Source organism: Onychostoma macrolepis, chromosome 21 (genome assembly GCF_012432095.1).
Source record: "Onychostoma macrolepis isolate SWU-2019 chromosome 21, ASM1243209v1, whole genome shotgun sequence".
NCBI lineage: Eukaryota > Metazoa > Chordata > Actinopteri > Cypriniformes > Cyprinidae > Onychostoma > Onychostoma macrolepis.
In genome coordinates this window covers 18,763,085-18,778,202 of record NC_081175.1, presented here as the reverse complement: position 1 = coordinate 18,778,202, position 15,118 = coordinate 18,763,085, and the positions used below count along the sequence as shown (strand labels likewise).

The 15,118-nt window shown below is 36.0% G+C and overlaps 2 protein-coding genes and 1 non-coding gene across 4 annotated transcripts in view; 2 read left to right on the top strand and 1 right to left on the bottom strand.

Moving 5' to 3' along the window:
- Positions 1-3,910: 3,910 nt before the first annotated feature.
- Positions 3,911-10,202, bottom strand: gfi1b (growth factor independent 1B transcription repressor). Its single transcript, XM_058759299.1, has 8 exons — positions 10,188-10,202; positions 9,590-9,767; positions 8,987-9,099; positions 7,736-7,921; positions 7,383-7,612; positions 6,562-6,699; positions 6,283-6,448; positions 3,911-5,771 (listed from the first exon to the last, which is right to left on the bottom strand). The coding sequence occupies exons 3-8, from the start codon at positions 9,090-9,092 to the stop codon at positions 5,593-5,595; spliced, it is 1,005 nt and encodes a 334-aa protein (XP_058615282.1). The 5' UTR covers positions 9,093-9,099; positions 9,590-9,767; positions 10,188-10,202; the 3' UTR covers positions 3,911-5,592.
- The window catches only part of tsc1b (TSC complex subunit 1b), a 26,005-nt gene continuing 17,137 nt past the window's right edge, over positions 6,251-15,118 (top strand). The window contains exons 1-2 of one of the 2 annotated variants that reach the window (XM_058759298.1): positions 6,251-6,382; positions 14,770-15,025. In XM_058759298.1, coding sequence (XP_058615281.1) covers positions 14,917-15,025 — 109 coding nt within the window. In that variant the 5' untranslated portion in view covers positions 6,251-6,382; positions 14,770-14,916. Of the gene's footprint in view, positions 6,383-12,181; positions 12,309-14,769; positions 15,026-15,118 lie in introns of those variants that run through there. The other variant, XM_058759297.1, reaches the window with a different exon arrangement.
- On the top strand, positions 10,807-10,878 carry trnam-cau (transfer RNA methionine (anticodon CAU)). The gene has a single exon. It is a non-coding gene; the product is annotated as a tRNA-Met (tRNA).

The window sequence follows — 15,118 nt, the reverse complement described above, 5'->3', positions numbered from 1 at the left end:
CCGATCTACTTTTTTTAAAGTGCACTGTTCCCCCAAATTCATCTGAGTTATGAAACGCAGCATTGCCCAAGCCAAGGCACAAGACCAAACTAACATCAGGACACTCTTTCAATAAAAGCATTCATTTAGTTCCCATATAGCTTTAGTTTCTTAGCACTATGGGCACATGCATAATCCTCTGAGTGGATTTAAATAATGATTGCCCCTTATCTGGCGTCCCACTCTAATCAGTGTGGTTCGGCCTTGCTGTGTCATCGCTCTGCTCTTGGCATGACGTGCCAGCTGTCTATCTGCGTCTTCTCCTCATCTCCAAACCCATAAAACTCACTGACAGGCCCTTTGTTTGAGACACGCCAGTTGCACTTTTAAATATGTGGACTGAGGTCTCGTAAGAAATAAACTGCTCATCTTTTTATGCATGATTGCATATGCAAGCAAAAAAATGTCACTTGCAAATATACTCTTACGCTCAAACACATTATTTCCATATACTGTAGAAAGACAAAATAAATAATATTTTTTGCTTCTGTAACAAGATGAGAGACTCAACCAAACATGTTTTAAAGTAAACACATTTCTCTGCACGATTTGATTTCTGTGTTTGTTTTATGTATAGTTTTACAGTCTTTAAAAACCTTTTGTAGTGCTGTTTAGGAGCTTTTCTTGCTTTTGCATTTCTAAAAATACATGAAAAAGCAGCATATAAAAGTTCATTTGAAAAATAGCAAAGAATGTTTTTCTAAAGCGATCATCATTTCTTCATGCTCTGCTTCACAATCAGCCAGTTTAATAGAAAGCTCAAGTCTTTATTTTCTAATGTGATCATTTTCATTTTTGATAGTCCTTTCTGTGATAAGGTCTCTGCTTTGGCTCACACAGTTGCCTGCTGCTTTGCCTCAGGCAGAGTGTTTTGCATATCTGCTCATTTGTTAAGCAAATCTCTCTCCTTCGATCTTTTTTTCTTTATCCCTCTCTGTTTTCTCCCTTTCACGCTACCACTCTGCTTTTGTGATCTTGAAAGATGTTCTGGCCTCTCATAATTTTTTTGTTCATATATACGATGTATCTGTGTGGTATTGGTGTCATGTTGTGCTGATGCATTGGTTCAGTGGATGTGTTACCATTGTTTATATGCGTGGACTGATCTTCACTAAAGGTCAAATTTCTCTTTTTGCCTGGAGGCTTTAACAGCTTTTGGCAGCAGACCCACTTAAAGTTTTTTTATGATGATAGCCTGTCCAAATATCTGAAAGTACATCTCTTTATTGTTCCTCACAATTAATTCTAAAACAACTGTTTCTACAAATACAAAACAGCTGCCAAAGCTGAGTGAATTTAACATATGGTGTGTATGATTCGTTGGAATATATTAAAAGATTAAAATCTAACTTCAGACATGCTTAACTGAATTTGTTTCTCGTGATCTTAAAAAACATTTGATGTGAAGATTAATGTGTAAAAGGCATGAAATCAGTTTTGTAGACAGATATATTTTGTGCTTATGTATGAATTCCTTCACACACACAAATAAAAAAAAAAAAAAATTTAATTAAATTAAAGTTTTTGAAATGCATAAGTTGATTTGTGAAGGAAATGTAGCCAACGAATGATTACTGTAGCTCCTTCAAAACGGATAGTTCTGATCCTGACTTCTGATTGGTTAATAGCGTTCATGCAATTTGCTTTAAAATGTTAAAAACATTGGAGGTTTGCTGCCTGTATCTTAATCTTATTTGATCAAATCTAAAGACAATGTATCGCAAAATAATATCAAGAAACCATGTCTTATTAGTGAATTGTCCTCGTGCGTAAAAACAAACATACTGAACTAATGTTTGTTAAAGGGCTCATGAACTGACAAACCAAAACCAAAAATCCCCTTGATCTTTTGACATATAAGAAGTCATTGTACTATAAAAACATCCTGTAAGTTTCAGAACTCAAAACTTTCTTGTTACTCTAAAACAGATTATATTGAAGGCTGTTCTACTCTATGATGTAATAGTGTGAATAAGCACCGCCTCCGCAGAAGAAGATTAACGCCTGCTTCTACATCGCTGCCTGTTTAACCCCTCCCACCAATTCGCACATGTAATGTTTACGAAAGAAGTGAACACAAAAACCAGACGATAAAGATGCTCTAAAGACAACTAGATGCTGTTCAGTGCTAAGTTGTGGAAAAAACTGTCTTTTCATTGCCTTCTTTCTGATACCAACATTAGGAAAGAGTGAATGAACTTTATTTTTAAATCAAACTTTATTTTTATTTTTATCTTTTGTTCACTTCATTTTACCACGGATTCATTTACAAACAAGGTACAACACGAAGCAGGATTTTCAAAAAGATTGAATCTAAAAGACGATGCTGTGCCAACTATATTGGATCCGACCGTAATGTCGCAACACACAAGTAAGATTACCTGTTTGTATTACGTGATGTACTGAGTATTTATGCGTTTTTAACCTAAATCACAGCAGCGTCTATCCGCGAAGATGTAGACTGTCAAACATACACAAGCCAATCACAGCAGTGGGCGTTTACTTTCGAGTCTACAATTGGCCACGCCTATTCAGAAAGAGCGTTCTGATGAGGGGGGTTAAAAACAGGACAGAAAATAGCCTATTACTTCTAAATTATGTTTTTTGATGTAAAAACCTTGGTAACATTATAAGTGGACCTCAGTACAAAGTAAAAAAAACAAAGGCAGTTCATGACCCCTTTAAGAGCCATTTGAATCGTTCAAAATGACTCACAAAAGAATCTTTCGCTAAAAGTAAACTCACTGAATCTGTCAGAGCAATTACTGAATCAACATCTGTTGTCTTGTTTACTGAACTGCAATGTAACTGCATATGTAATTCATATGACAGTTTGGTTAATGATACACAATTGCACATGTTTTGTTATACACTTCATTCAAAATGAATACATTTATTTGACAAGGTTGCATTAAATTGACCAAAAGTGAACTTTCAGTTCATCAAATAATTCTGGTGTTGCTATTTGCTATTTATTGCTATTTAACATTTTTGATAATAATACTACTACTAATTATATATATATATATATATATATATAAATGTAATAACTTTTTTTAAACATTGATAATAAAAATGTTTCTTGAGCACAAAATCAGCATATTTAAATGATTTCTAAAGGATCATGTAACACTGAAGACTGGAGTGATGGCTGCTGAAAATTCAGCTATTCCATCTCAGGAATAAATGAAATTTTAAAGTATATTAAAATAGAAAACGGTTCGTTTTAATTTTGTAATAATATTTTACTATATTAATGAATTTACTGTATTTCAGGGTCAAATATATTCAGCCTTATTGAAATAATGAGTAGGTGTGTCTCCACACTCTTGATGAATAGCGTATGCAGTTATGTAAGATATTAGACTGGAGCAGTAACTTCTAAAACCAGTTTAATTTTCATAATCAGAAATTACTGTTAGTGCACTGTTGCATGAATGGTGGACAAACAGTTTTCAGATTTACAAAATCATGCAACATCAACACACGCAACAGAAAAAGAGGAAGTGGAACTCAGGTGTGCGCTTGCCCCTTCATTTCCCCTTTTTTCCCTTCAAGGCTGCACGTCACCCCACCCTCTTGTCTTAGTCCTAAAATCCTGTTTGCTCATACATTGTCTGTCATCCAAATCTGACACCGATTGGCTCCCTGAGCAAGATTGTGATTTGCTGTTGGATTTACGGTCTTGTTCCAGGATGTGGCTGTAACTGTCCTCAGCATGACTCAGCCCCCGTTGCTGAGGTAATAAAAAGAATGATTTGCATGGGCACCACAGATTTGTTTACCAACTGTTACTAGAAATGCACTGCCTGTTTCCACCCTGATGTGAACACTGATTTCTGTTCTTTTTCGACAGGTGAGCAGGTGTGCAGGGCGCAGATGGGGAACAGGTCAGCAGTGGAAGTGATGAGATTTCTGACCAACTTTCTTCAGCTTTTTTCTCAATAAGTTCCTCTTCGTTGAATAACCGCACTTACCTGTCCTGACCCTGTTTTGTGATTGTAGCCGCTACCAGCGTTCTGAGGGAACCACATGTGAGGTGTGCAATGTGTGGTTTATGATACAGTACAGTGTAGACTGATTGGATTTTCCTAACTGTCTGTTTTGTTTGAGAGGGGCGGTGTGCGCAAAGCTGTGTCAGTAGGAATTTGTTTGGCAAAGTAGCTTGATCTCCGCTGATGGGAGTGACCTGAGAAGCAGACGTCAGGAAATCTCTGAGTTTTCTTAGTCAAAATGTTTGCACAACTAAGACTAAGGAGTCCCAGTTGGTCAAAGTTTAATCACAGGAATCATTGCATTCATAAATATCCATTTCTTTGTTTCGCTGCTTTGCCTTTCTCCGCCATGCTCAGGCTCAGAAGGTCCGTTCATTCAGCCGCATGAAGTTTACAAACCTGCCAGGCAGGAGATTTGCATGTAGAGTTCCAGGTACCTATTTGAATGAGGCTTTATCTCTAGTCACACCAGAGATTTCACACAGCCTCCAGCAGTGTGCAGAACCATCAGCAAGGCCAACGGAACTGTGTATCCGGATCCTCGACAGGGCGGAGACACAAGAAGACAAACACAGCAAAGCCATGTTTGCTGACTCTTCTCATTTTTCACTGAACCGGGACTGATTTTTTTTACACATTTACAGTACATGCACCCCTCCCCCTTTAGCCTTTTCTTTAGCTCACAACTAGATTTAAAAATGCACTTTCATGAATTATTGATCAAGCAGTCATTTCAAACAGGAGTATTTATTGTGTGACAAGAGTTTCAATAAATAACACAAAATCAAAGATCTATTGAAACACTAACATGCAATCTTTTCACTGCATTTAAAAAGCAAGTTTAGAAATAAAAGAAATATATTTGGACTTCTTCATAGGGCACCAACTGACATATGGTTATGATTTAATAGTTAAAAGGACATTTGCTGGACTTTTTGTGTGTCAGATTACAGTTTCAATGAATTACTGGATAGAATAAAGAAACAGATTTTGAAGTCAATTAAAAGGTCTTAATGAAAATAATTTACTCACCTCAAGTTTTTCCAAACCTGTATGACTTTGGTTCTTCTGTGGAGCACAAAAGCTGTCATTTGAGACCCATTTTTAAAACAATATTATATAGTATTTTTTGAAGTAGCTTTTACTTTTATATATATATTTTTTAATTATATTTCTATATCACTTTAATTTATTTTTATTTAAGTTTTAATTTTAGTACTTCAACTTCAACGCCAATGTTTCTAATTTTTGAAATGACATAATTTATGTTTTTATGTAGTTTTTTTTAAAGCTTTTCATCTTTTATTTATTTCATTATTTCATTCCAGATTATTTCAAACATTATTTTTAATGATACTCTTAATTTTAACTTAATAACAACACTGTTTGGAACAACATGAGGGTGAGTAAATGATGATAGAATAGTAATTTTTAGTGTGAGCTATCCCTTTAACATGAGTCTACTTAAAGAAACACATTCTGAAGCAACAGTCTTTTTTCCAGCCATCGGTGGTCTTCATTTCCTCCATGCTGTCTGCGACACCATATGCAACCTCCGTTATTTAAGGCTGTGCTGGCTCTCGTGGTGTCTGCGAAGATCTACCTTCCTCTGGAAGCCTTTGGAACAGACCTCACAGCCGAATGGCTTGAATCCGGTGTGTTTGCGGCTGTGTGTGATGAGGTTAGAGCTCTGGCTAAAGGCCTTGCCACACACCTGGCATTTGTGAGGTTTCTCACCTGTAAACAAACATAAGATTTAAAAAAAATGTCAATTGAAACCCATTTTAATCTGTATAAAAACACTGGAGAATCTTTGCTTTAAAGCCAGCTTGGATTTGCGTGCCACCCAGATTTGTTCTGTTTTCCAACACAGGAGTGGCTGTCTGCTACATGCAAAGCAAACTTTCCAAGAGGCATCAGAAAAGCAGGAAGACCAGCTATGCAAATCAAGACAGCATTTGTTTAATCTTCTTTTCTTGATTTATCCGTGGCTGTGCCGCTCTTGGAAACACACCCTAGAAAGCCAACTTCAACATTGAAGGCGAATATATCTGTTTGAAGTGTTTGGTTTCAATGATTTACATGGAATGAGTGTAAAGAGATAACATGTATTTCCAAATAATATGGCAAGGCTTTTGGGGAAACTGTTATTGAGGTGGCATTAACCGCATGTGCTTTTTATCACTGCAACAGATCTCTTTTCAACCCCGACATAACAAACACGCAGTCACACACCATGGCGTCTCACCTGTGTGGATGTAGGTGTGTTTCTTCATATCGGATTTCTGGTGGAATCTCTTGCCGCAGTACTGGCAGGGGTACGGCCGTGTGTCCGAGTGGATCAGCAGGTGAGTGGACAACGTTGAGGAGCGTTTGAAGGTCTTTCCACACATCTTGCACTCAAAACTTCTTTCCTTTAAACACAAAACACCAACAAAATGAATTTCTTTGACAGTCCAAATGCCAGCTAAGGATGATACTGTGTGATAATGCAGTGGCTAACTGGATCAGCATGGTTTGCTCTTACCTGAGAGTGGACGTTCATGTGTTGCTCTAAGCTGACAGAGTGGCCAAAGCTCTTTCTGCAGATGCTGCATCCAAAGGGACGTGTGCCACTGTGAGAACGTCTGACGTGAACCTCCAGCCCATGAGGGGTGGAAAACACCTGGAGAAGAGGACAGAAATATTTATTTATTATTACATCTATAAAAAAAATATTTATGTAAAATATAACATTTATATTATATTTAATTAACATTTTAACATATATATTTTTGTTCAAAATTTAGAATCACACACACATATAAAGAATGAAGAATATATATATATATAGAGAGAGAGAGAGAGAGATATAGAGATAATATTTATTACTATTTATATAAAAATATATTCTGTTATATATTATATATTTTTCTGATAATTTTAATAAAAAATCTTTTAAAACAAAAAAGCTATAAAATTTAATTGATTTAAATTGATAAATTTTTTAATTATTATTCTATTATATATTATATATTTTCTTATCAAATTAATTATTTTATTAATTGTAATTATTCTTTTTATATAAATAAAATAGATTATGTATTTGGTAACAATAAAATTGAATTGAATTAAATAATATTTTCCTCAAAAGTAATAATTATTAATACTAATAAAATCTTAATTAATATTATACATTTATATTAATAAACATAATATAAATTAATAATATTAAATAAATGAACGTTAATAATAATAATTGATTTAAAAAATAAATAAAACATAAACATATAACATAACATAAAAAAATCATTCAAAAGAAATATTTGTTATGTTATGTTTTGGTAGATAATTAAAGACATATTTAACCTTATCGCAGGTAATGCAGTGGTAGGTGTTCGACGTGGGTGAGTAGTGTGTGCTGCAGTCCAGTGGTTGTTGAGGCTCAGAGCTCTGCTTCAGATGAGCTCCGTACAGGCTGCTGGCGTGCTGCAGGAGCGATGGAGAGAAGCCCATCTGCCTGAAGTCATATGTTGTAGGAACATGATCCCAGGTATAAGCGCTCTTGTAGTAGGGAGGGAACTCTGCCAGCTGAGGCTCTGTTGGAGGTAGAGCGGAAACATTAAGATTATTATTGTTATTGTGTCTAAATCTGCCCTAGAGATGTTACATGATAATAGAAGAACACGTTCAGATATTTATGTCAGTGCTCAGACTCTCACCAGATAAGTAAAATGGCCGTCTGGTTGTGACGGGCAGCTCAGGTAGAGATGGTATTGGGCAGTCGGCTTCTCGCTCACACTTGATGAAGTCATACGGGTCTCTGTGGGATGGCCGAGTGACCGAATCTACCTGGGGCCGCTCTGGAGAGTTACGTTCCTTTGGTTCCACAGGGACCAGCGCTGGGACTAAAAAATATTACATCACAAGATTGAAAAATGGATGTGGCACAATGGAACACAACAGCTATCAAACTGAAATAAATTTGAATAACATAACATACACTCTTAGAAATAACATTTTCAACAAAAGGGCTTTAGAACAAACATCTTTGGTTTGTTTTGCTTCAATGTAAGCTTGTGCTATCTGTCTTCAAATAGAAATACCCTTTGGTTTTATGATTCTATATGGTTGTTATCGGTTTTAATGCAATGACATTATGATGCAAAAACATTCATATATTTTTAATTGTCACTTAACTATCCAAATCATTTTTATGGCCATTTTATTCACTCGGGTAGCTCCTTTCTAAAGTAAAACAGATAAAGTATGAACATTTAAATAAACTATTTATGCAATTAAATGGAGGTGTTACATGAAAAGCTTTGACAGATCTGAGATTGTTCCTCACACTTAATTACACAATTACATTTTCTCCAAATGAACCCTATAAAGAGCAGTTATATCCAGTCACAATACTGCTCTCTTGTTTGAACAAGGCTAGTTTGCATATTCGTAACATCCAGCCTAACTGCTCAACAGCTTACAGACTTCCATGGAATACAACCTATTGAGCTACCTTAGTCAACAGCACATGAGGCCCACACTGCTGTCTAAAAAAAGCAGTTGTCAAGGTTTTAGACACAGCCCCTATAATCATATAACAGTCAGCCTGAGGCTGAGGCACCATCAGCAAACACCAATCTGACAGGTGCTCAGCACATCCACTCACGACAAATCATTTATTTACCTCACGGAGGAGAATTACAGATTCATAATTATGTAAATGAGTATAAAACATGCAAAAACCAAGATCATTTTAATTATATATTACTGTGGATCGTTCATCTCATAAACACCATATGTCAGACAGGTGAATTTGGAGGTCAAGTTGAATTGATTTTTGAATGTTAAACTATTTAAAATACAACAGTTCAAAGTATAATAAAATTAATTAAAAATATATAATTTAAAAATAGCTATCGAGTATTTTAGTAAATCCAGTAATACTAAAATATAATAATGGCACTTACTTGTTTTGGGTGTTGGGTCCGGGAGTTTCTGTTCACTTTGCTCGGTGTCGATGGGTCGGTGCACATTGTGAGACTTTTTACTTTTCACCAAAAACGATCGTGGCATGATGATTCTGCAAAATGAGATTTGTTTACTGATACATTCATTTTTATATTTGTTATGAACTACGAAAAAAAACAACTTTCAACTATTACAAACTTATAGAATAACGAAATTTATCCCACTAATTACAAATGACAAAAAAAAACTTGTATGATAGTCATTGCTATAGCCTATCATATTAAAAACAACAACAACGAAACTCAAAGCTCTTGTGTCTAAAACATATAACAGCCAAATAAAATTGAACCTATACACAGTTATTACAGGCTGTAATATTTGGTGTTGCTGTTGATGTTTTGAAAGTTTCAGTCAAACTTTGGTTTGAGACAGATTTTATAACATATGTTAAATTAAATATAGCCTACCAAATTACTGTTTAATAATAATAAATTAAAAAAATTAAATATAAATATAAACGTAATGATAATAATAGTCTCGAGGTTAAAAACTTGGCTTTAATTGAAAATGCATTAGGCCTATAGCCTATGAAAATATCTTACCTGAAAAAAAGTCCTTTGATTGCTTGAATGGCAAAAGTCGTGTTGAAAAGCGCAGGGAAATCCGTTGTGATGTTTAGAAACTTAAGCACTGCATCGCTGTGAGTTGGTTGCGTTGAGTTTTTTTCAGCTCCCCTCCCTGATTTTCAATCCGATAATTCTGCGGTGGAATCTGACTGAGCTTTCAACCAATTACAGACAGAGCAGGTGCGACATTTGCCTACTAAACACAAACTTAAACGTCCTGGTGTGGGCACTCTTTTCCATAATGATTTAACAACATATTTAAGATATTTTAACAAATACCAGATACCATTTTAAATGATTCGTTTGCATTTTTAGATATTTTTAGGTCTGTTTTTTGTTTTATATTAGCCCACATCTCTATATACGGGACATTCAGAAAGTTAATTGGATAACAGAGCAATGTGTTAAAAGTTGGATATATATAGGCTATATATATATATATTAATTATCTGCTGTCAGTTTAGTAATGTATCATCTTTGTTAATGGTCATCTGTTGATTTATCAGCTGTAGAACAGCTAGTGGGCTTAAAACATAAAACCAATAAAGCAGCAACAAACTTTGCTTGAACGTACCCCTCAAAATACACACCAAACCTGTAATGTTGGTATCTCCGAATGTTTGCCTACATTTATTTGCACAGTTGTGTTTTGGTTGCTGCCTTAGGCGTTTTTATGAGATCTTTGATTATTAAAAGCACAACTAGGCTATTGTCGCATTGTTTGTAAAACAAAGCGCTGGAAGAGTCTTAGGTGTTTATTTATTGAGTGTCTGTAATCCTGGTGCGTTTTTGCTCCATTCAACATTGTTCATTTAAAGATTACCGGAGGTCAGTTTTTATTATTGCCTTGTGCGCGAAATCTGGAATCGATTAATGTATATACGCCCCCGTGTGGATTGGTGGTGAATTGCGTCGCATCTTTGGGTGACTCTTCAAAATATAGTTATTATTTTTTTATATGTTGCAATCTTTCTTTTCGTTAACTAGATTTCTTTCATCTTTTATAAAAGTATACTTTTGCTGAAAGCCCTAACTTGCATAAAGTATATTTAATTATAAATGTTTGCTATTTTGACAGGCTTGTTCACTCAAATCCGCGAATTCTATAATAGTAAGGACTGTATATGAGATTGTGAGTGTCGTAAACTGTCATAAAGGAGTCATTACAGAGTATTGTAGCGTTTCTGAAACGGAGCAGAGTGGCGCAGCGGAAGCGTGCTGGGCCCATAACCCAGAGGTCGATGGATCGAAACCATCCTCTGCTAGATATTATTTTCTTTCATAATGTGGAGTGATTTCAAACGACAGCTTGTATTCTCAAGTTTAATATAATTTACGCAACCAGGTTATTATAGGCCTAGGTTACTAAACCTAAAACCATAATAAAATTCGTTTCTTGAAATAAAAGTAATATAAAATAACTAAAAATAACATCCAATTTACATTTAGTTTAATAAAAATTAATATAGGCTATAGACGTTCAGCAAAAAATAAAAACTAAGGACATACCACAGCATTACTAACATAGCTCAAATTAACTAAGAATGAACTAAAATGTAATATAAAAAAATAACTAGCCTAATCCAAAATATTTTTAAAAAGCCTATAATAGTATCTCAATAGTAAAGAAAAATAAATAAAATACCGCACATAAATTACATAAAATGAGACTAAACAGTTAATTGCATGTTGTCAGAACAGTGTTAAAACACCCATTCTTGGATTCATAAAATATTTACAAATTTGGTCAGTCAGATGAACAAAAAGGCATGGAAAACACCAATGTGAGTGTTGCAAACCCTTAAGGCGTTATACTAAATTGTGCTATTTTGAGGCAAGAAATCGCTGATGTAAATAAATAGAAGTCTGTGACCACGATGAACCACTAGAGGGACATCTCCACTAAAAAACAGTCTCATCCAGGACATTTAAACCATTGCATGCATTTATTATAGGTCAGTTCCGCAGAAATGATTTTTCACTTCTTATATTCATGCTCTTTTTGGTAAGCAGAGGCAGAGATCAGAGGTACAAAATTAAACATCGCTGAAAGATGAGATAACTGATAATGAGTGTAATGTTAGGAAATCATGGAAAAGGCTGATCACCCTCATGTGATTACATGATGAAATATATGATGATACTATTTTAGGTAACGGGTTTTTTCAAATACTTATTATTTTGCACTTTTTAAACGTGAATAAATAGTTTGTTAGCCTATATTTGGCTTTTTATCTTAATATCTTCTTCGTCACGCTTATATATGATTTATTTATTTATATACGTATGTATGTTTAAGAAAAATTACTTTTTAAATATAAATAGTTGATTAGAGTCTATTGCTGGTCGGATTCGGCGTCTGCGCTCACCACCTGAGTCACGCGAAAACCGCATTACAGAGCGCTGCATCCCTCCACCCCTCAGAAAAACAACTCAGGGCCTAACTGCAGGATTCTCTAAAACTTTCATACATGAGCCTTACTCCTGTCACAATTCGCTGTGTTTATAAAGTATGACTGCTGGTCATTTCCGACCACATTCACGCCATATGTCAATGTTCTGCGCCCAGATACAGGCGTGTTTTTGAGCGCTCGGGGATTATTTCTCCTGCGCGGCTGCGGATGGTGACTGCGCAGGGAGGGGTTGTGAGGTGTTCAAGATGGCGGCGCCCTGTGGAGTGCAGTTGCTCTAACAGGTAAACAGGTTTATTAAATGATGTTTTTTGTGGTGATATGTTTACATCATACGCAGTGACAGTCGGAATGTTAGATTTGCTCGCTCCTCAGTATTTTACGTGCATTGTGGGGTCTCTCAGGCTTTTTTTTCTGATTTGCACTAAGCTTGTCGATAGTAAGGCTCTCTTGCCTGGGACTGTCAGTGATATAACAGTCCTCAATGATTGTTACAGTTTCGAATTGAATCTTAACAAATCTCCGCGTGCATATACACGAGTTTAAGAGGGAAGTTGAAATGCACGGGGTAATGTTTAATTTTGTTGGCGCATTTTTTGGAGACAGTCCCGCAGATTCTGGCCATTGTTCTCTCGCGTTGTTTACGCCAGTGGTCATTTCAACACAGAGCTGCTGTCAGTGCATGCAGCCGAAACCACAACATCTATCTGCACATGTGTGCTCTGTTATTTTGCAGCATGCAGAGGCTAAAATACAGACATATGTTGTGGGATTTGCTGGCTTTTGCACGCGCTTGCGCGTTTTTAAACTGAAATCCTTTTGCAGGCAAATCATGCAATGCAGTGTCAAACATTGCCTTCTTTTTATTTTGTGATCATTGCATATCGGCATTTTTGCACTATGACTCTTATGTCTTGCTATTTAAGGACTTAGAGTTACTGTATATTTTTATATGGTAACTATATAAATATTTTTTAATAGTATTCTTTCTTTCTTTAAAAAAAAAAAAACAGTGCACATTTGTGTCCCTCTGTATGGATGTGACATAAAATGAAAGATTTGAGACCCGAAATTCAGTTAAGCTTGGAAAAGCAAGAGGAAGACATGACAACTTATACACAACCTCTTTAAGGAATTAGTTTATGTGGTCTTGAACGTGGCATATAAAGCTTCTTTGTCCTGTTAACTGCCCTGTTTTCTAGTTGGCAGGCACAGCCACAGTTCGTGTTGAGGTCATCCAGAACTTCATCTTATTAGTGTTTTTTCCCTCTGAATGCGATGCATGCTCTTTGTTTGTGGGCTACAATCATGAAGTTAATCAATGAACTTCTTTGTATCTACTGCGCAGAGTGATTTCCATTGAGAGGTCAGTTTGCCATCACCCTTCCCGAGATGGTTCTCATCGTGCACAAAGTTATGCTTAGAGCATAACAGCTGTTTGGTTGAGAGCTGGAATGGTCTGCAGCAAGGAGACGGTGTCCTTTTAGCAGTTCATGTTGCATGTCTGATTGTCAGCTTGAAGTGTTGGTGACTCGCGTTACTGTCAAGAAAGATCAAGCTGGTTAGGATGTAGGTTTAGACCCAAATCTGAAGGAAGTTATTGCTGTGAGGATGTAGCAGACCTTTCAGCGTCAAATACGAAGAAGAATATCTATTATCACATGGGGAAGACGACGCCCTGATAAGTCTGCTTTTAAACATTGGGGCTAGTGTGAGAGTCTTTTGTGTCAGTTGATGGAACTGTTACTAGGTCACACAGTTTTGCATTTTTACTGCATTTTGCATTTCTTGGGTCATGTACATTATTATTATTTTTTTTATTTTTTTTTTACTTTTTTTGCTATTCACTCATTTTATAATCATTCAGTCATCAACAATCATTTATATTTTTTTGTGAATTATTGTAAGTAATTCTTGTAAACGGCTGATTTGCTTTTCAGCAAGGATGCTTTAATTGATTAAAGTGACATTAAAGACATTTGTAATGGGACTTAAGATTTCTATTTCAAATAAATGCTCTTCTTTTGAACATTAAAAGAATCCTGAAAACAAATCTATCAAAAATATAAAGCATCAACAACTGTTTTCAAAATTGCACCAAATCGGCCTATTAGAATTCTTTCTGAAGGATCATGTGACACTGAGGACTGGAGTAATGATGCTGAAAATTCAGCTTTGCTGTGACAGGAAAAAAATCACATTTAAAACTGAATTGAAATATAAAACATTAAAACAGTATAAAAGTGACCATATTAGCCTTTAACACTGTTATCACTCCATTCATAGTAAAAATTCACTGCTTAACTTTAAAAAAAAAAGTGTGTTGTGTGTGCTTAACATTTTACACTGCTCTTGTGGTGTGTAGTATGTTCTTGTATATGTCACATTTCTCTGGTCTCCTGATGAATTTTCTTTGACTATAGCTATGCATTGACCTAATGTTGTCAGGCTGGTGTGACAACTGCTGACTTTTGCCATGTGTGTGCAAGAACAGGTTGCAACATGTGAATCTTGTATGCTTCAGAATCTGTTGGATTTGTTGTTTACTTGTCTGAAACGGCCAACCCACATTGCCACAGCTGATGTTAATGATGTTTAGAATGGTACATAATTCTGTGGGAATTTTCCTGCACATCTTTCTCAATGGGAAAGTTTACTTAAAGACAGAAACTGCAAGATGTTCTCATGAATATTTCATTGAGACAGGTGTTTCTAGACAAGTAAGTCCTCAAATGTGTCTTGCAGTGGTGCCTGGAGACTGTATCGACGGGTGGTCCAGGGAACCCTCCAGGCTGGACAGGACACGGGACGGCGTGAGAGTGACGTCTGAGAGTCCTTCCCCTCTCCCTAGACTGTTTCAGAGACACCCGCCTCCGAACCATCCATACCACCATGTCCAGGGAACAGCTCAACGTGGGGGACCTGCTTCCTCTGCTGGAGACTTCTGACCTCCGCCAGCTGGATGAGATCAAGAGCCTTATCAATGAACACCTCAACACAGGTCCAGTCTGTTAGCAGAGGCAGCCTCGGGAGCTTTTACCCAGTTTTTAAACTTCTCGATGTTTGCTACAGGATCCATATTATAATTCCCTGC

Bases quoted from the DNA above. Each gene is read 5' to 3' on its own strand.
- gfi1b (XM_058759299.1), bottom strand. From the start codon at position 9,092: ATGCCACGATCGTTTTTGGTGAAAAGTAAAAAGTCTCACAATGTGCAC. The intron at 7,922-8,986 runs GTAAGTGCCATT...AATATTTTTTAG, and splicing joins GGACCCAACACCCAAAACAA to TCCCAGCGCTGGTCCCTGTG. The intron at 5,772-6,282 runs GTGAGACGCCAT...GTTTGTTTACAG, and splicing joins ACACACCTACATCCACACAG to GTGAGAAACCTCACAAATGC.